The sequence below is a fragment of the Dendrobium catenatum genome, unplaced genomic scaffold, assembly GCF_001605985.2.
Source record: "Dendrobium catenatum unplaced genomic scaffold, ASM160598v2 fragScaff_scaffold_754, whole genome shotgun sequence".
Taxonomy (NCBI): Eukaryota; Viridiplantae; Streptophyta; class Magnoliopsida; order Asparagales; family Orchidaceae; genus Dendrobium; species Dendrobium catenatum.
Genome location: NW_021319216.1, coordinates 62665 through 85309, shown reverse-complemented (window position 1 = coordinate 85309; position 22645 = coordinate 62665). Strand labels below are relative to the sequence as shown.

At 34.3% G+C, this 22645-nt stretch overlaps 1 protein-coding gene across 1 annotated transcript in view; it reads right to left on the bottom strand.

The window, feature by feature from the left end:
* The window catches only part of LOC110105937, a 112944-nt gene extending 93501 nt beyond the window's left edge, over positions 1 to 19443 (bottom strand). Inside the window, exons 1-6 of the mRNA XM_020835631.2 lie at positions 18971 to 19443; positions 15156 to 15227; positions 13027 to 13186; positions 9409 to 9501; positions 1721 to 1823; positions 1437 to 1599 (exon numbers count right to left, since the gene is read on the bottom strand). Coding sequence (XP_020691290.1) covers positions 1437 to 1599; positions 1721 to 1823; positions 9409 to 9501; positions 13027 to 13186; positions 15156 to 15227; positions 18971 to 19020 — 641 coding nt within the window. The 5' untranslated portion in view covers positions 19021 to 19443. The remainder of the gene's footprint in view (positions 1 to 1436; positions 1600 to 1720; positions 1824 to 9408; positions 9502 to 13026; positions 13187 to 15155; positions 15228 to 18970) is intronic.
* Positions 19444 to 22645: the final 3202 nt, after the last annotated feature.

Below are 22645 nucleotides of genomic sequence, written 5' to 3'. Positions count from 1 at the left end.
ACGGAGAAGTGATCGTCGATGGAGTCCACGAGGGTTGGTAAGATCCGGTCCAAGTACTCTTCGGGGGTGTCATCAAAGTCGAATCCAACGTCGAAGAAGGGCGAATGGAGGATGTCGACTCGTCCGTTGTGGTCGTATTCAAAGCCGAAATTCCATTCGGGTTCATCCATGCATGGCGGTAGTGAACGACGAAACCCAAAGAGGGGAGACAAGGAGGCAAACCGTGAGCCAAGGAGAGAGGCCGGTCACGGGTTGGAGAGGGGCTTGGCGGGTGGAGCTTTGGGGGAAAGGGGAAAATAAAAATCTGAGATTTAATTAAGATTTCCGAAATTGGCGGATTCTTAATTTCAATTTCAGAATTTGAATTTGGGAATTAAGGCGAGGAGAAGGTTAATGGTGTATTAAGAAAATTAAAAGAGAAATAAAAAAGGGGTGTATGGCCGGCCATGTATGGAGGAGAGAGAGGGCAGATTTTGTTAATAGGAGGGGACCACAATCATTAAATAAAATCTGAATTTAAGTTTCAAATTTTAATCAAATCATGTAACTCCCAATTTAGTGCCAATTGAGAGGGAATTTTGAATTTTAGCAATAATAACTCCCTTGATTAGCTCCTAAATTTAAGTCTTAATTAGGCAAGTTATTCATGATGAAATTTCAAAATAACCAGGGAATTCCACAGGAGGGGCCGGCGGCATGGGGAAGACACCGCAAAACTAAGAGATTACAATGCATAATGCCTCATATAAGGAGGCTCAAACTAAAAGAAAAGAAAAGACATAAACGCCCTCGGGGCTACATGAGTCAAACAATGCCCTCAGGGGCAAACTAGGAAAACTAAGAAAAGAACACATGACATAAGTTGTAAATAATCTCAAAAGTAGAGGCTCTGGATCGTAGCCGTCGATCTGCGCCGTCAGCGATGGTACACGTGTCGAAATCTAATGTCCCCATCAATTATATCCACAGAAGTCAGAACACTAAAACCCAGAATAAAGATCTTTATATATGACAGTATTTGTGTTACTAAATTACTGCATTCATCTAGTCTTTAACTTTTATTTTCAAAAAAGGTTCTACCATAAACTTTGCTTGTAGATTTAATCTATTACATTAGTAAAATATTTACAGTATTGAAGGATGGCAAAAACTGGAAGTTTTTATATATAGAGTTATTTCATTTGAAATAGAGTGCCACCAACGAAAAAAAAGTTATATTTGTGAAAACAAGTAAAATAATTTATCAGATGTCCGCAGCATTGCATTTTGTCAAAGATGTGGAACTTTATTTACTTTGCAAGGTTTTGCTACACTATAAATGAGATTATTTTATTTTTAAAAACTACACAAGAAAGGAACTCTTGTCCCAAAAAGACATGCAATAGAAAGCAACTATGAATTTTAAATATAATGCCAAAACTAATTCCAGGACTCACCAGTTCATTATAGCGATTGTCAATGAACCCTGAAGAGAATCAGCTGAGCGCAATAAATCTAGTAAGAGCTTAAGAGAATTGTTTGCTTCTATCGCAAGTGCTGCTGGGTTAAAAACAGGATGATCCTTCTTTAACCATGAGACATTGAAGTCCCGCTCTTTTCCTGTTTGAAAAACAACATAAAAGATGTAAACAATACATCTATTAAGAATCAACAAATTAGCCAAAATAATTTGCATATTTTGGGCATGTTAGGAAACTAAATTCACTATCGGAACACATACCTTCCTCATAAGGAGCATCACCTACATGCTCATCAGATGTCAAGGTTAAAACGCAAGTTTCAAGAAATTTTACAGCAAGCACCTTTGTTCCGACAGATCCAGGCTATGACAAGAGTACAGACACTGTTAGCAAACTTTGAACATAAATTGAAAGGTGATGTGAAACAATTGCGGAGTTACTTAAGAAATTAAAGAGAGCGAATTAACAAAGTGTTTCCACAATAAATTTATTACTTATAACAATGATTGATCCTGAGAATTCTTAGTTTTTAACTTGCTTAGGCAAAGAAGAGCGAAGTCGGTTAACCAAACAATTTAAGAAAATGCAAAGATTAATTGTAAAACTACGACGATAAACAAGAATCCGCGATTTAATAATGAGAACTTTCACCTTTGGAGCCCATACACTCAACTAGTCTAGACTTTAGCGGAAGAAGAGTCTCCACATTAGAACCGAGGTCACTCCGAGGAAGAAGGAGCCTAAGATCGTCGTTCTTAGATAGGGGGCCGGAGTGGTGGAGGATGGCGGTCGTCCAAGGATGATCTAACGTCCCTTTGATCTTTGCTCGTCGATCACATCCACTAAGTTGTAATGGATACGATCGATGTAATCTTCAATGGTGTCGTCGAAATCGAAGCCCGCATCAAAGAACGGTGATTGGAGGATGTCAACTTGATCTCGCTCGTCATGTACGAATCCAAAGTTCCATTCAAATTCGGGGTCTGCCATGCATGGTGGTATCTAGAGGGGAAGACAAAAGAGGGAGGTGGGAGAGGGGGCCGTGAGCTAGGGAGAGAGTGGTCACGGGTTTGAGCTAGGGGAATTTGGGGGTCAAATGGTAGAGTGCAGGAATTCTGACTTAATTTCAGAATTTGGGAGGTTTAATGGTGGGATTTAATTTGAAATTCAAATTAAGTCAAGGAGGGAGAAGGGGCGGTAAAGAGAGGGGAATTTGGGCTGATTTTGTAGAGCTATTAGGGTGATTAGTAGAGAGAGAGGAGTGGCCGTCCAAGCTAGAGGAGGGAGGGGGGTTTCGGTTTTGATGAGTTGGGGCCCAAGTTTAAGTAGATATTGAATTAAATCTGAATTTTAATTTCAGATTTAATTATGTCTTAAGTAACTTCCCAAACTTTAAAATGAGAGGGAAACCAAATTTGAATTTCGAATTTGGCTTTAATCTCATTAATGGGCTGGATTAATGGATGAGCACCAATTAGGAAAGTGATTACTCAAGGGATTTGAAATTCAAATGCTAAGAATTCAAGAGGGGGAGGCAGCGGGATGGAGCTGTGGGGCTGGCCGGCGTAAGACAGGCCGGCGGGTGGCTGGTTGTTGGCCGGCGGAAAGCTGGTTGGCGGGTGGCTGAGCGGCTGGCCGACGGAAGGCTGTAGCCAGGGGCCGGCGGCTTTGGCCTGCTTGGAGTAGGCGGCGGCAAGAGCAAAGGGAAAAGAATTGGGAATTTCTAGGGACTTGAGTAACCACGGATCCACTAACCTCAATTGCCTTCAATCCGAATATCCACCACGAATGAGGGGACGAGAATTTAGAACTCACAAAGAGATCTATTTCCTCCGACGAACTCGCTAAGAGATCGGGGAGGAGGAACTCACAAAGAGAACTCAAAGTAAAATTTTCATTTCATCAAAACTAAAATTACAATGCATGAGGCCTCATATAAATAGGCCAAAATGAAATAACAAGAAATGACACAAATGCCCTTCCGGGCTACATAAGCGACTCAATGCCCATAAGGGAAAAAGCGGAAAAACATCAAAATAAAATAAACTACTACATAAAATGACAAAATACAACTCATGCTCGTGGCCGTCGATCTCCGGCATCTCATAAAGGTACATGTATCGAAAATGCTGACGATGTCCTCATCAAAAGGCATAATAACTTTTTCATTATTTACAAATAGCTCAAAAGGAAGAAAAAGAAAAGCCAAGCTCCCACTCATGTCCCTCATAATCAGATAGACTCTACAAGAGAAGGAGAGCAACAGCAGGAATCCCGACCTTATAAAAAGTGCGAAGGAGACAAATTTATTCAAATGTATTCATGCAAACATACATACATACATACTTACCCAGCATGTATGCATCTGTGCATGTACTTGGGCGTGAATATTTATAAGCAAGCATGCATACGCACATGTGCGTGTTGTTAGGTCCTTAGAAACCCGCAAAAGTCAAAACAAGATAAATTGGGAGGTAGCAACACACTTAAAACAAAATATACCAAAATAATAGAAAGGTACCCATAAATAGTAACATAATTAAGAACAGCAAAACACAAAAGTCATAATATGGAACGATATTTCTCATATCATCAGCTTATCCCAACTGCTATTAATTGGCTTTTCAAATCACTCATCATTCATTTCCATATAGAACTGCATTGATGTGACCACCAATTTATGGTTCTTCAAGCATAGTGTATATATATATATATATAAACTATGTGATTTGTTCGTACAGACACTTCAAACACCAATAGACACGTATGATACTAATTTTCCACATTATATATTGAAAGAATTCCAATTTCACAATGTCTTTAACTTCAGATACAGATAGTAAATTTAACACAAAAATAAAGCTAAAGCATGCATGTATAACTTATCCACTATTTAGAAGCTGAACTTTAAGCTGCATGGTAGCTAATAATTACATTCAACAAGGGTGAGCCAAACTTTAATTATTACCAGAAAAAGCTTATTTTGCAGCACCTATCCGCATCTAGTCTTTATGAACTCAGATAACTATAGCTTAGGCCTTCTTAAATTTTAACAATTGCATCACATATAAGGTGATTTTCCAATGGTCTCTTAGTATGTTATTAATAAAATCTGGAATGTAAATTATCCTATGAAGTGATTGAAGTCTGAAAACAAAATTATATTGGAAATTAGCCAGCAGCCTAATTTAACCAAATTTAAGAGGCAAGGATCAGCCGGAAAACTACACCAAACATTTTTGTTCAAAGAAACATCACATAGTTGATACACGAACACCAAGAATAAAATAGTACTTTATGTTGTTGATACTTTGCACAGAGACATGGTCATTAAATAACTTCTTCATAGTAGTTAATATTAGTCAAGTTTATGGAAACAAACAAAATATGTGATACTCTTTGACTAGAACAAACAGCATCAGAAATTCATTTAAATAATCCATTCTTTTCTGTTGAAGTCAAGGTGAATGGCTTCAGCAGACAAGAAAAATTGCCACACAAAGCTATTATTAAACATTTAACAGGTTCAAAATCCCAAGCCATGTCTAATAGATTGTGAACATTCATCAAATTTCAGCGATCGAGGAATTTCAGCATTGTGAATACTGACCATTGTGCTTTATATTGATTGTCGACAAGGAGTTTCTCCACTTCATATATGCAGTGTAACCGCAAACCCCAAACATTGGCAGTTAAATTACTTTTTCATCACTCATTACTCATTCAACTCGGCTTTACCATCAAGCAAAAATAGATGCCAAACAGAAAAAACTATATGCATGTAAGCACATCTAGCAGCTATATAAGGTCTCATTTGGTTCCTGGAAGACAAAAATAACATGTTTTGAAAATTGATGATCTCATTTTTCACTCATTTTGTGAGAGAAATTGAAAACATTACCTTTGAGTAAGTTTAAATTAAAAAGGATTCGAGGAGTTTAAAGTTAATGTTGATTTCCAACTATGAAGGAACTAACAATTTTTACTGATTTATAAAAAAGAAAAGCCAAATATGGGCCCCCGACTAATTTAATCAATGAGTTTTGCACTACTCTAATTTAATCCCTGGACTTTTGAAAATTGATCCAATTGGACTTTAGTGGTGAAAATGACAATTAAAGTTAACATCAAAGTTAAATGAGAGAATATTTTAGATAGTGCAAGTGAATGTGAGATTATATTTCTTATATTGCCTTATTGTCATTTGATTAATTATGATAAAAACAAAAATCAAAATGAAGGCAAACCTACTAAATATCAAGGGTGAATAATTACTTTGAAAAATGTTCATAATGAATATCAGGCTAATAAGTTTTTATGACATAAATTATATTATTAATTATAAGTTATCTCAAGAGAAATTTAATTGAATAATTATATAATCCCCTGAAATTTGAAAAAATAGTTAAATATCTGCTTTATGTTTTATTTTTATAATCAATTTTTATTAGTTTAAGTAGAATGCATTCCAATTATTGGCAAGGGTAAGAATTTTTTATAAATGTTTAAAAAAATAATGTTATAAAGTATTTAATAAAATACCCCCTCAAATTATGAAGTAGCAGGAGACTAGCAGCATCTGTCGTCAATTCAAATAATTTTGTAAATGGAGGGGATAAATTGGATTAATTTTTAATAGTTGGGAACTAAATTTTCTAAAAAAATTGAAACTCCGAGATTAAATTGGTCAATTATTAATAGTTGGTAGACTATTTTGCACTTTTTCTCATTTGTAAAGCATTTTTCTAAACTCAAGAGACCAAATGAGACCTTAAGCCAAAAAAACAGATTTCTCAATGGTTGACAAACTTAATATTCAACTAATTTTGCACAAAGTTGAATGTGACAACACAACACTTTTATGTGTGTGTATTATTTATTCATTCATTTATTTATTTATTTAACCATTTAGTCACACATCATGTAAAGTTAGCACCATCGTCAACGATCTAGATGGTGAGAATAACAATTCATAAATTTTCAGATATAGAGTGCCAAAGTCAAACGAAACTTCATAATCATCTATACAAAAATATAGAGAACAATGTTAATGGCTTAGATTTCTAAAAGCATAATTACATGTATTTAGTAAAGTACACTAGAAAACATCCATTTTGGCATAGTATCAGGCAGGTCATTTAGTTACCATTAATTCTTTATCCGGGGATTTTGGTAGTTTGTTCTCAAATTTTATCCTGTTCATTGGGAAGGATTTTCCCTGTTTCTGAAGGTGGAGGAAGATCACAATGGGGTTCGCCAGTTTGGAACTTTTCCACAATTCAAAATGCTTCTCGTTACCTTATTAAATGGATAGGTAAATGGGCTTTCTTTCTCATATTTGTGATGGCGTATGGTGAAGTGGGTGGGGGCTTGATTGATTGACTAATTTTCTTCCTTTTATCTACAGCTAAGTCATTAGTTATCTTGCAAACTTACGATGTAACAAACATCCTGTACACCCAATTACAGAGCAAGGTTAACTATTTAACGTATAAATAAATTAATTTTTCAAAAGTCAAATTAAGCAGCAACGACAATAAACAAGTTATGTTTGAATTTCTTGTCAATATTTTCAAGAATCGAAACATCTAATGGTTATGTCAATCTCTAATGAACTGAAAGGTTCATGCATTGAGCAAGAAAAATCTTTGGTAGCTATATTTTTCCTCAGAATGCCAACCATGGGTTGCATTACATTGTGCTTAAAAGTAATTTTCACTGCATTTTGTATTCACTTAAAAATGTCAACTCCAAATATTACTCACATCAGTCAGAAAAGCCAAGCTTTTCGGGTGGAAGCATTGCCCACCGATATTAAATCAATTGTTAATAAAGCGTTGAACCTTGAGTAGCATGGCTGTATATAATCATTCTCATTGTTCTCAGTAGTCCATGGAGATATATTGTAGTTATCTTTCTAGCATCTGATGGTGATGACATCAAGGTTTCAAATAAAGTTAGGACACTAGTGTGGTACGGCAATTGTGTCAAAGCCCAACTAGTCGTTTGTTCAGTAAGTTCATAATTTGAAACCAAAAAACTCATACCAGCACAAAATTTTGTAGAATTGTGTCCTCAAATACAAGGCCTGCACAGACCTATACTTGCAGCATAAACTAAAATCAAAATCCATTTAATGACAAAAGACAGCAAGCATGGTTCTCTTAAATAAACTAAGATCGTAGGTGGCAACATTATGAAGTTAGAACTATAATTTTAACTAGGATTAAGCAAAAAAAAAGAACTCATCAATAAAATGTGTTACTATCTAGCTGGCCCATAGACCACTCGATCGTCTTCTCATAAGCATGTACCATTTTCTTTTGGATGATCTTTTTATTGCATTCAAAGAAGTTAGCAAATTGCCTCAGAAAAAAAAATCCTTTGTATCCCTAAGTTAAAAAAAGCAGCCAATGATATCTGGTTGAACTCCACGAACTGCTCAGCTCCTTGTATCGTTTGTTCTAATCAATAATTAAACCTTCCTTCCATAAATTGTTGTCAAAGCTAGACGTTTTAAAGCCTGTGAAATATGCCTTGTGACCTTTTCTTTCTGCAAAGGACTGATAGCAGAAAGATTAAAAACAGAATAGACAGCCTTTATCTCAGTAGGCATACCCTACTTCCATTGAATTTCTGTTAGTTTTGGGAAACAAGAAATCAGGAAATAATGATATAGAGCATAGACTTAAACTGTAAAGCATTGAACTCAGAAATTATGAAAATAATGCTGCATCTGTGCATGAAATTGCCATAGATTTGGACTGAAGATTGAGTACACAAAATTTAGGACTAAGCATATGTGCTGATATTGCACAATAGATTACACATAATTGCTGATGAAAATGCAATGGCTTGCAAGTTCATCGGACAAGAAATAGCAGGAAAAGTTGAAATAAAACACTCCCGACATAATTACCCAGATTCTTACTATTTTTATTTAAATTCCCAACAATAAAAGAGTTTCAGAACTATACTGCCGAGAGTATAGCATTGTCACTTAGTCAAAATTCAGATTCCTTAAAAATTGTAAATAAGGATAGTCTATTATCATAAGAACTATAAAACTTATGTAGCATATACTTCTGCAGATTAATGTCAAGTTTTCATTTTTTTCTAATTAATAGCTTAAGACTCATAAGCACAAGAAAAAAGTTCTAGTGCTAAAGACAGTCCAAAATCATAAGATGCACAGCCATTGCTTGGGCGATGTGGTACATATGCTTGCAATGTAGCACAGCTGAGATTAAAGAAAATGTATAAAAAGCATGGCCAGGAAAAAAGGTAGGCACCAATGCTTTTTAAGCCATATTCTGCTGCTATTTGCCAGACAAAGACAGGTTAATGTCAACTGCCAGTAAATATAGAATACGTAGAATTGATGGATAATAGCATTGCAACGTCGGCATGGGTGACGGGTGTTGGTTATGCGTTAATATTTAGTCTTCTTTATTAATATCAAAAATTATGTGGCAAACAAAGTTTTTGAGGAATATAATATTACAAACAACTCTTTTGTCCATCAACATGGTACAAGTACATAATATAATTAACTAAATTCCATATTTGACAACTTCTCTTATTTTACTAATTTTTTTTCCAATTGACTCTGGATACCTTACCCTCAATCCAACACATTTATAGCAATAAACTAGAGGCATGTCATTCCTTCTAATTACATTTGTTAATCCATTTTCTCATATGCAAAAGAAGAGTAAGAAAAGTCAGACCCCTCAAACATCATAGCAAAGTGTGGCACAACTGTTGTCTAAGCTTACACACGAGATTTACTTGGTTAATCTTAATAATCGGCATGGAGTAGAATATTTGTTGCCAGTTAAACATGAAGCTCTAGCCCAACTTCAATAATAAGATTAATTAATCCAAATCAGAAATTCAATAGTAACTTCTATAGTACCATAAATGGAGTAATAAGGCTAAGGCCTACCTCCAAAACAATGCCAAAAACTGCATCCTTGAATTGTAGCATCCAAGACCACATTTTTTCGAGCCACCTTTCAGGCCTATCGGATTTATTAAGCTACATAATACAAAATCATGATGTCACTACCACTTAAAAATGCATGGATCTCAACTGATAAGAATGAATCATTTAAATCTTTAATATACCAACTGAAGTGATGTTTGGCCGGAAAAAGACAATCTTAAAAGTAATATTGGAAAATTAAAACCAATTATCATGAGTGCCACAAGCAGTCAAAAGGATATTTTCAAAAGCTAAAACAAGTTTTTTGGATCAATTTTAACAGCTCAGTATGAAATAAAAGGTTTGATGATGTTGTTGTTGTTGAGTATGAAATAAAAGGTTCTTAAGAGGAAATAAACAAAACCTACATAAGTGAGATCCTCATAAGAGAGTGATAGTCATCCATCTGAAGCAGCAAAAATTATGTACAGAATATTTAGTTTACTTTTTCGAAAAAGTATTTGCCATTCATTTCTATTTTGAGCTCTCTGTGATGTTAATAAAAGTAAGCCAGTTAAATAACCTCTGACTGATTCTAGCTCTCAAGGTCTGTTTGGCACAGCCACAATTTTTTGTAACAATAGTTATAAAGTTGTGGGGACAGATTTTTCTGAAAAATTACTGTGAGTATAATAAATATAAGTTTTAAAAAGAAAGACATCAATTTTTTTACAACCATCACACTCTAGTAGATCTAGTTCTCAAAAGCAACTCCTTCCCATAGAAATTTCTGAGAAGCATCAGGAATGCAATAACCAAATAGATTTGTGGTAGCTCTAAAGATTAAAGCAATGAAAAAGCTGCCACAAACAAATTCTCAGTTTGATTGTTATTTCATTCTTTCCTATATATGCCTAAACAATTGCAGTATATTTTCTACTATCAAATATCAAATGATTTCATCTCCATTTTGTGCCCATCATTTCACAATTTCTTCTTCCTATTTTTATCATACACTACTCTCAACATATCATTTTTATTACACTCAACTTTCTTAATTGTGCTTCTCCCTAGTTTATAAGATAAAATTAGGACTAATATCATATAAATACCCCTACAGCATTATTCTTGATTATAATTTTACTCATCACAAGTAATTCTCACTCTTCATTTTAAATATTCAAATTAAATTGTTAAAATCTCAATAAGTACTATGTGATAAGAAAATATCAAAAAAAAACTAAGAAAGTTCAATTTAACAAAGCTGCAATTGAACTCTATGAAATTTGAAATCGAGTGGTGAGCAAAAAGGAAGTCAGAATCACCAAATTAGAGTGTAGTATAAATAGGAATATTAAGATGAGTGTGTGATAAAACTATGAAGGTTAAAGTGAAAATATATTAATTTATTGCAAAGGGGGTGACACTAGCATCAATGAAAGAAAACATAATAACAAAAAAGCTAAAATGATTTGAATTTTTATGTGATTCAAAACTGAATGATACATTTTTTAATCACTTCAAAAGATCTCTTAATACCCACAAAATTAATTCTTATGTTAATCAATCATTATGCCTTTTAAGGTCAATAAGCACAATATTAACTTGGATAAAACGCATCTTGATACTAAATTATATATTTTTTAATAGCTTAGCAAGCAACAGCTAAAAAAAATTTAGATTATTTTAGCATCTAATACTATTGAATACAAATTCATACATATTTTTATAATTTTAAAAGATCTTTGAAAATCTTATCTCCTTAATGTCCACAAACCAATTATTATTTCAATTAATCATATACCTTTTTAAGGTCACTAAGTATCATATTAAGATCCTTGCTTTCTATTCTGATTGCATAAAATCAAATCAATTCTTCAATGCTAATTAGATTCTAAGACTACATCCTATAACCCTCTAACATAATTTAATAATATAAACCAGCAATTGACTACACAAAATTGCCAAAAATTTGAATATCTCCAGTATAAAAATTGGTACAAAGTTATTCTTCTCCAATCATTCAACATTCTCTAAGTAAGTTGAGTTTCATTAAAAACATTTGTCAACCAAACTATTTCAGCATCATCAATAAATCTTCAAATCTCAAATAGTGATCTCATTTAGATCATAAACTTTACCATAAATTTGTTTAATTTTAAAATAATTAAATTTAATTTCTTAATCAATCTATAATATATTTGATAATTTGATTCATTTTGCTTATTTAACAAAATTTCTCCCTTAACATTATCATCTAATAATGTCTCAAAATACTAATTTCATTTTTATTCAATATATTCATTTTTAAGTAAGATCTAGCAATCATCACTCCTAATATATCTAATTTGATCAAAATCTGTACATCTCATTTCTTCCTCAGCTGACTTTTCAAATTGAATCCTACCAATTATATCTGCATCAATATCAACACTTTTTTTTAAATACAGTGATACTTTTAAGACTGTCATTGTTAGGTTCCAAGTCTTAGATGAGAAAAGTTGAAGACTGCGTTACGTAGTCGTCAGCCATAATAAAACTTGTAGAATAATCATGACAATAGTCACATGAAACGGCGGCCATCCGATGATCCGGTTAGGAGAGTGGATGTAATAAATTTGGCATATGTTAAGGAAGGTAGAGGTAAACCTGAAAATACTTGATTAGAAAATATTAGAAATGACCTTTCTGTATTAGATTTAAATGATAATTTGACTCTTAAGAGAACACGATGGAGAAAAATGATTCATGTAGCCGACCCCACATAATGGGATAAAGGCTTGATGTTGTTGTTGTACAGTGGTACTTTTAAGACATTCAGTCCAAAGATACAATTCCAGTTCAACAGCTTGACATATATGGATCAATAAGCTCATAAAAAGATCTGGTACTTGTACCATGTAGCCAATTTCCAAAGGAATTACCCTAAACATGCAATAATTTTTAAGGCAAGTAACGGCAGAGAGAGGGTATTGTTTGAGCTATAATCCAGCACAAACTCAAACAAGAAACCAAAATACGCAATCATGATACCTAGTAACATGGTGGCTGTCTTCGAGAGCATCTGTTTCACTAAGTTTGACAATGAACTGATAACATTTCAATTAAGAATAACATCGATCCTAAACAACACATTGGAATCTTAAAGGCTACCACAGAGGATTCCCTCCCTCTTCATATCACATTAACAGGTTAATCCACCACCAGAAATCATATCATATACTTCTTTTCAGTTCAGAATTTTGATCTGACTTTAGCAGGCACAAGAAAAATCAAATTCTGCATCTCAATAGAAAATAATATGTATTGAAAAGAAAGAAAACCATTTAGAGAGAATGGTTTATAATAGGTATGATTGATTAAACATAGTGTACTTTAACATTATTGGAAAGAGTTTATAGTACTTATTTAACTAAATATTCAAAAAAAAAATTCTTGCTAATGCCAAAACTTGTACTATTACGACCACAAATTCCCATTGTCTAATATCAACCGCAGTTTCAGCTGCTTGCAAGAAGATCACAGAACCACAGCATATTAAAAAACCATGAAGAGACAAAAATAACATCTGTAATTTGACATTCATATGAGAATAAAACATATTTATCCATTGATAATACATTTGTTCTACAAAATCACCTGGACTGCTATTTCAACTAGAACAGCACAAAATAAACTTGTTCCAGAGGTTATTGATCGTTTAACAACAAAAGGATCATCATGTTTTAAAAATGACAGCAATTTCGGCAGCAAGACTAGTGAATCTTCTGTGACTTTCCGACCAAGCTCCTTCAAGACCCTACACAAAAAAGAAATCAATTGTTACTATTCAGAAAAAGTGAAAGAGCGTGAGAGTGGAGAGAGAGAGAGAGAGAGAGAGAGAGAGAGCAATTAATAGCTGCCCAAAAGCCTTGGCAAGTTCCTACCATGATGATGAATAGAAAAGAAAATTTCCAAGTCCAAATACATAAAGGGAGAACAAATCTTGATGCAACCTAGTAATAAGTGGAGTTAAAATATGGATGTTGTTGAAATAATTAATTGCACCACTTCAGTAATCGCTAACAGTAACATTTGTTGATAGTTTGTGACAATAAGCATTAGCCATGAGCACGCAAAAGGATGATGCATCACAGAAACACGGAATACACAATATCTTATTCATAGGTGAACAGTTAGAAACAAGTGTATCAAGAAAAATGTATGCCAATAAGGATTCTTTTGATTCCACTTTACTTCTCATAAAAGTGCAGAATCAACACCATTGTACAATCCGTAGCTTAATGTTCAATGTGATTGACAATGTAAAAATACAACCATCACAACAATGCATAAGTATGACTGCAACAAATATAAAAGATAATTGCCTTAACATTATTTTCATCCTAATTGCTGGTACAACCACTCAAAATAGTCGTCATTATGACACTATCAGTCCATTGACATAGTTTGTACAACAATATTAATTGTAGAACCGCAAAAACATGGAATGATCCTTCAAACCTAAAAATAATCCAGACAATTTACTTGTTTGATACTCCAAAAAGCACTCTCAGTCTCTCGTTACTGATTTCTTGCAGTCCCATCAGGTTATCAAAATTAGGAAAAGAACTGGAAAGCATGAATATCAATAAACAAAAATATAAAGAATCAAAATAATTGAAGCAACTAGCCCTAGGAAAGACACTAAAACAATAGACTACATAAAAAGCATGCTCAAAAGACTAATAGATAATGAAGACTGCTTAAAGAGGACTCCTAACTTGAAAAGGCGTTAAATTGGTCGGTAAAAAATAATAATTCAGACAAAAAAAGAAGGCCCCACTTTTCTGGAGGAAGAAAATCACCAAATGCCGCTGGAAAAAGTATATAGTGGGATAAAAAATAGGAATGATTGTAATGAAAGAGATATAAGCGAGTATCAACAACACATCAACACAAGTAAATTTCCACAAACAGAAAGATAGGCAGCCCCTTCAAGCAAAAAATTAAATCAGTTGTCATCTCCAAAGTTCCATTTTTTTAAACACCCAAGTACAGATTCATTTTTCAAATTTAACACGCAAAAGACACAAGCATGGGTTCCTTATATTTATCCTCAACAATTAGCAGTTGGTTCAGCCCATTATTTTTAGATAAGTAAATATGAAAGGAAATTAGAACAACATATATTTTGTCTAATGGTGCCAATCGTGTTAGCACAATACATATTGAACAACTGTATGACGTTTTGTCGGATATAATCTATATTCATAATATAATAAAGGAGCTTGCATAACCTTCTTAATCATCAGGACAAGAACAGCTTTCAATAAAAGAAATAAATGTTAAATGTGCTAAGGGCCTCATTGGGGTCACTTTTGTTTTTAAATAACATTTATTTTTTTAATTATTTTTAAAAATAAATCAAATAGTTGTTAAAAACACTCAAGCAAATTTTAAAGTGTTTTGAGTGCTTTTAAAAACAACTATCACAACTAGTCACCAGCATTATCATTGCCTTACCAATAGCTGCGCTACCCGGCCGACAACCACTGCCGCCATCGCATAAATCAAATTATTTGATGTTCAAAGAAAATAAGAAACATATTTTTAAGATATCAAATATGTTTTGCTTCATGTCAACATATAAACAAAATAAAATAAAAATAAAAATGATACCAATCATCCCTTAAATAATTCATTTAAATTATGGTGTCATCAACATAAACAAAAACAAATAGAAGCACTTGCATGTGCTAAAATCAATAATTAAAAACAAATACTACCTCTCAAACTCCAAGAATATTCTATGGCTTGCTAGACCTCTTCCATCATTAAGGCCTTCTCTATCCAAATCCCTATTGACAATAAACAAAACAAAAGGAAGTAGACTTAGTGTAGCTTGCAAATGCTTACCAAGTCAAAGCACATTATCACACCAGTAATAAACAAAGAAAAAAAACTCTCCAATGAAATACAGATGAGCAATGTCTAGATGATGATAAGTTTGATCAAAATACAGCATTTAAACTACATAATAAGCAGATATTCAATAGCATAAGTGAATCTGTCAATTGTTGCACAGACCTGGAAAAATAATTAAGGGGAACTTATCTTGCAGAAAGAGACTAAGTGGGAATTAGCATCTAAGAAAAACTAGCAAGTCATCTAAAAACAATTCTTTTAGTGCAAGAACGCAAAATTCTGCATAGAGGAAACAACACAATAGTTTTAACTCTAGAACCCACTTCCAACGCTTCTTTGTCAAAAAAGTGCACAATATGTGTTGCTAACACAGTGAGTGTATATATATATATATATATATATATATATATGCACACAATTTGGGATAAGAAACATAAACCACAAAACAGTCAAGTCACAAGTGCAATTCATTATTCTAGAAGTTTTAGAAGAAATACTCAAATACACTAACTCGTGGTGGGACTTAAGGAAGTTGCTGTTGACACATACATAACGAGAGTTAACTTGGGTTTGTAGAATGAGTTCCTTTCCTTAAAATATAGAAACTAATAGAAGGGAATCTTGCATGTCTCTGCTTGAAGTCAAGAATTACACCACAAAGATATGACTAATACTCTAAATGTGAGACTATGAGTTCGAAATCGAGAAAAAATACATAAACATAATTTCAATGGACAATCATTAACATTTACCCAAAATAGTCCACCTAAACTACCAGAAAATTTCAGCAATTTAACAAACGCAGCATGGAACATATTATCCTCACATCAGCATTTAATAATCTTGCACCTAATATTCTGTACTTTCTCAAGCACCCACATCCTTGCAAAGAAATAAATAGATGTCATTCACAAATTACCATAAAAAAAGCAATTCAAAAATAGCACCATATAGACTTGAAAGTAACTTGCTTTAATAACTAAAACACAAATCTCAATAAACTACAAAATATAAGTTATAAGAAAAAACTTAAGTTCGGAGAAAACATGAGAAACCGCTGACAGCTTATAACAATAATTTTATCTTATTCAACTAAACACAAGATTATTATAGTCATTTCCTTCCAAATAAAACAAAGTAGAGCAACAAGAAGTGTGCTGCAAAATTTAAAACCCCAGCAAACCTTGGGTACCATCTCTAGCCACCAAAACAACATTTATGAATAAGATCAAGATATTTTTGCACTTCTTTTACTCAACTTCAACATTTATTTTCCTTTAAACATTTAAAATTACCATTAAAACATTAAGGAGACTCGGTTTGTTTTTTCAAGTAATATGTACAACTGCAATAAATACAACCGTGTTGGAAAGTATTATTTATAATAAAAAAAGCAATACAATTAGAGTTGAATACAGAGAAAAAATAACATTAAAGATCCCATAAGAATAATTTGTGATGATAATAAAGCAAGAAGTGATGATAGTATCACTAACAAAAGACTATTAATAAATAGACTAAGTGACACCGGAGCTGAGCTGTTTGATTGTATTAACTTCAGGCTAGTTTCATTCCATTTGATAGCTTATATGGCTACATAGGATTGGTGCTTGCTTTTGTTGTGCGTGGCCTAATAGGTGGCTACCTTTGTCTATAAATAGGTAGCAATGTTTGTAATTGGGAGATTTAGAAAGATGAATAATATTTGAGTTCTTTTTCTCAATTAATTTGGGTTTTTGTATCCTGAAGGATTTCAGGTGGTGATCCCATCCCAAGAAGGAGTTCTTGGGTTATGCGTGGATTGCGAGTTCCTGTAACTCACGTATTGTATACGTCGCCGCGTACCCCCCCTATCCCCCCCCCTCGTCGGCATCACTAAGTTTTTGAATGTGCAAGGAAAAATAAAGAATGTATTTGAGTTAGAACCATTGTGAAAGCGAATGTAATATATTCATCCATCTATTCTCTATCATCTCCGCAATTGTTTCCTCTTCCCATGTAGCTATCTAAACTGTCCCACCTCACCATCCTCCTGTTGTTCAATAGTTTGGCCCAAATTTTCATTTATTTATCAACATTTGCTACTTCAGGGAGATTTCCAAGGTCTTCTCCTTCGTATTTTTTATGAATTTTGTTTGTGTTTCAACAAATGAAAGTGTTGTATGAGTTACTGTCAAATAAAAGAGAGTTTTTTAGACATATTTCTTTTTTATTAGTGATTTTGGTTGTCTTTTTATGTGGCGGTGGAAAAAATGTTGCATTGTTCATACTAGCAATGAGTATCAATATCAGGAAAAAAAAATAAGTAAACTTTAAAAGAAGTGGTTGGAGTGATGCAAAACGTGACTATACGTGCTAGGAAGTGGCTGCTCCTTTAATAACAAAGTATAACTAAAGGTCTTTCTCAGCAAAGGGGTGTTAGAAAGGTAGGGAACAGTTATGGGCAGGGCTACTAAGCTATGAAAAAATTTAAGAATTAGAGACATAGTATTTGTATGCAACCTTCGGGAATAGTGGAATACTTAAGGGTTTCTTTTAGAACAGATATAACTATCAATAAAATTAATTGTAAAATCATTGTGAGAGAAACAAAGTTTTTGCAAGTTGACATGTTATTGTAGATTTTTACATTATAAAAATTTCAATAGCTTTCTTATAGCCACCAGACTTTAATGGAGCTGATTGTGAAAAACTAAACATCATAAAAAATTTTGAAAAGTAGCCAAATAAAAAAAATTAAAATGGTCTATAAAGTTCTGAAGAAACTGTGCCTAACACACCATAATAGTAAAAAAGTTCACTGAGGAAGAAAATTGATGTGGACACACTTCCTTTAGGGCAACTACTCCATATAAATTAGAGAAGCCATTCAAGGATTCATTGATTGCTACAATCTCATTGCTTGGTACAATTGTGGAAGCCTTAAAAATCATTGATTTCAACAATCCCAAGGGCCTCCTTCCTGTAGTTTCTACTACAATCCCGGAAAAACCTTTGTAGGAACTGTTGATTGCTGCAGCCGCCCTCTTGTTTCCTTTGTATGGGTATATACATATGGAAATTACGAAACAAAGAAAATGTTGTGAAGAGTTTTTCACTGTTCTTTTTAATAGATTTCCAATGTTCATGAACTAGGAGAATTGGAACCCGATCTTCTAATAAAACATGTTGGGCTTCAGTATCATCAAATCAAAACAAGATATTTCAAAGTACATGAACAATTGCGTCCATACAGCTAAATTATTCATCAGTAAAATGCCCGTATCTTATTTGAATAACAGTAATCGGTGTTGTTTAAAACCATGCTTTCTACGAAGTGCCAGGACATGTATAAACAATTTATAAATCCGAATTTTAGAGCATAAGTTTTCCCAAAAAAAAAAAAACTTTAGAGCACAAGGAAGTCTGCATTGGCGGTTAACAACTTCTAACAAGTCTCAAGAATCTCATTCTAGGTCTATCTTAAATAATAATAATAAGAATGATAATAATACTGATGATGATGATGATAATAATAATAATAATGTGACTACATAAATCAATATAACTGAACTCCATGACCATAACCCATGGAATTGGAAGACCTGGGATATATGAACCATTCAAAAGAAAATGACATCAGTAAAAGAAAGCAATTCCCTCAACAAGTTTTGGTGCTCGTTAAATACAAACTTACATGTAAACTTGAGTTTCCCTCGGTTGAATTTCTGCGAGTTTCGAACCCATTCTCAAAGACGAACACCAATAAAACGCTTTATCTCAACAATCCCAAACTCCTCTCCATCAATCTATGAACCTTACATGTAGAATCGCCCTCGCCGACTCCTCTTTACCTCCGCAGAAAACAGAAAGAAAATCTTGACTAAAGAACAAAATGTAAGAGCGGATGGTTTATACGTAAAATCGCCTTGCCCGATTCCTCTTTGCCTTCGTGGCAAGAAGGAAGAGAATCGTGGCTGAAGGGAAAGAGACGGGAGGACGGCAGTCGAATAGCTCTTAACCTCGGCAACAAGCGAGGAAGCGAAATGCAGAGCTCGGAGGTCGGAAGGAATGGCTCTCGACGGTGTCGGGTTTTCGCTAGGGCATTATTTTCAATCGATATAAGCTTCACCTCTGACTATGGATGCCCTCGGATCTAACGGTGGAAGTCGAACAAAAAAAGGAAAAATTATAAATGGTATATTCGAACCGACAACAAAATTTATCATCATATTACAATTTACAACTCTAATTTGTTCTCCAGTAATCTGAAAATGAAGTTTGAGGAAACTCTTATTATGTTAGATTAACCATGCATTTTGTTCATGAATGGTATAAATTAATTAGCTATCATTAACTAATTATAGTTGACCCATTATAAATTGCTAGCATTTAAATTTGAAAAACACAACTTTCAGAAACCCATAATTTCTTTTGCAGAGAAAAAAATTCGAGGTCTAGAGAGGTAGTTTTTCAATGCATAATAAATAACATTTTCTTGCTCGGATTACTATTTATTTTTCAGCATTTGCTGAGTATAACAGCCTCTTGGATCGCTTTCAATTTATAGCTCAAACATTCTTATTACTTATTAAATATATTAAAACAAGCAAGGCGATGTTATCTTTAATAAGACGGCTAAACTTCACAATAACAGTTAAACCAAAGACATTTAAAAGTAGAAGAAATAGCTGTCACCTAAGATTAACATGAAATTCTACAGCAAGCAGATCATCAGTAAAATAAATTCAAAATAACTTTCACAAAAATCAATTTGATTAAGATAACCGACCTCTCTAGTCATCAAAGATTTTGGAATGACTCTGCAGGAAAGAGAAAATAACTATACATAAGCAAAATTACTACCATATAGCATAAAATATAAAAGAAATGCTAGGATAAAATGCATGGTTAATCTAACATAAATAAGATAGAAAACTCAACACCAAAATGATTAAACAGATAATGAAGGCATGTAAATATTCATGTAAATGCAAACACCCATGTGACACATGCACAGTTTGACATTTTAGAAGCTCTGATATATAAGAAAAGCATAAACATATAGCATATGACTAATTAAATTACCGTTGGATTGCTGGTGACACCCCTAACCCCACTAGCTATGTGCGGAAAATGATCTGTAACAGGACGACATAGATAAATGAAAACAAAATGTAGGTCCAATTTAGTGGACTTTGCAGCTATGGATTCTCTGTTACATACCATCTAAATCAAGGGCACATTTCTTAGGTGATTGCCTGTTTTTCTAGGAGCAAGCAACTCAATAGTGATATCAGAATCCTCTAAGAAAATATAATACATGAAAAATTTATGTTCAAACTTAAAGCAAGTAATACATCTAAACCATCCATTTGTGGAGGTTTTAAACTTTGTATATCTATCATGAAAAGCATAAAATGAGTTAAAAAGATAAAGCACAATTTTCATGCTTAGAAATAGTGAAGAGCCGAAACTTCTCATCTCCATGGACCTGCACAGAAAGATTAGAGAAGACGAAGCTACAGGGATTTGGCTGAGAATTCAAACTCATAGTATTACTGTAGCAATACTTGTCTTTAAATACATCAGTGAGAAAGGAAAAGTAAAAAGCCTAAACTACCCTTGACAGTTACATCTAACGGTTAGGGAACAATAGCTGCAGTAAGTGCAGAGGAAGCGGCTGTAGAGCAGAAGGAGGAACGCGGGTTTTGCTCAGAGGTAGTGGAATATACTGAGTGCTTTTCACCGTCCCTCAAGTTAATGGGCGGAACGACCATTAACTTGGTGCGAAGTATATTGAACTTAGAGTAATGCAGAGGCTTAGTGAGCAAGTCTGCAATTTGATCTTTGCCTGCAATGTGATGAACCGTAATATGCTTAGCGTGAATGCTATCCCGAAGAAAATGATGGTCGATTTCGATGTGTTTGGTACGGGCATGAAAAATTGGATGTTGAGCTATTGAAAGAGCCGAAACACTGTCACATAAGATGGAGGATGGTGGCAACGTAATGTGGAAATCTGCATAGAGTCGGCGTATCCAAATTAAACGGCGGCGGCAGCGGCAAGCGATCGATATTCGGCCTCAGTAGAGGATCGAGCAACAGTTGATTGTTTTTTTACGGTCCATGCAATCAGTGCTTTGTCGAGAAAGGTGCAGTATCCGCTTGTAGACTTGCGATCAACTGTATCTCCAGCCCAGTCAGAATCAGCAAAGGCGGTGAGAACGAGATCCGTTTTCGGAATAAACAGAGGGTAGTGTAGAGTCCCTTGTAAGTAGCGTAAGACACGTTTGGCCAACTGAAAATGAAGAATTAGAGGGGAGTGCATCTTTTTGCAGAGCTTATTGATAACAAAGGTGATGTCTGGCCGGATAGACGACAAGTACTGTAAAAAGCCTACAAGTTGTCGGAACAGTGATGGATGTGCAAACGGCAGCATAAGGGAGGGATCGGTGGGTAGTTTAGTGGGCAGTGGTGTTTGAATGGGATTACAATTGGTCATAGAAGCCAGGTGGAGTAAGTCTTGGATATATTGTGTTTGAGAGAGATGGAAGCCGACAGAGGATCGGTGGAAGGTAATGCCGAGTAAAGACGAGAGGGTACCCAGATTTCTGATTTGGAATTTTTGATGAAGCTGGGAGATGAGGGAGGAGTTAAAAGTGGGATTTTTACGTAAATTAAGATGTAGATTTTTATAGAATTTTGAGAGAGTATTAAGAAGGATGGGTCGGCTGAGCTAACATGGAAGTTTTGAGTAAGAAGATAGTTTGTTAAGGTGGCAAACCATAATCGAGGAGATTGTTTAAGGCCATAAATGGCTTTGTTTAAGAGACAAACATGATTGGGAAATTGTTTGTCGAGAAAACCTTGAGGTTGAGCCATGTAAATGGTTTCGTCAATCTTGCCATGAAGGAAAGCATTGACGACGTCGAGTTGTAATACTGGCCAGTCGAAATGTAAGGCAACAGTGAGGAAGATACGAATAGTGGGAAATTTGACAACGGGACTGAAGGTTTCATGGAAATCAATCCCATATTCTTGATGATAGCCTTGAGCTACTAGGCTAGCTTTATGGCGAGCTATGGAGCCATCGGCATTGCGCTTTATTTTGTATATACATTTGCAACTAATCACTTGTTGATTGGTAGGAGGTGGCACAAGCGACCAAGTGTTCTGAGCGGTGAGCGCATTGAATTCGGTCGACATGGCATGCCGCCAGTGAGGAGATTTATTTGCGATGGTGTAAGAGGTAGGAGGAGTATCAATGGTGTGTGAGAGATTTAGTAATTGCCATGGTTTTAAGGAGCCAATTTGAAACCTTGTAACCATATGATGAGTAGGTATTGTGGAGGCAGTGGTGGAGGTAATG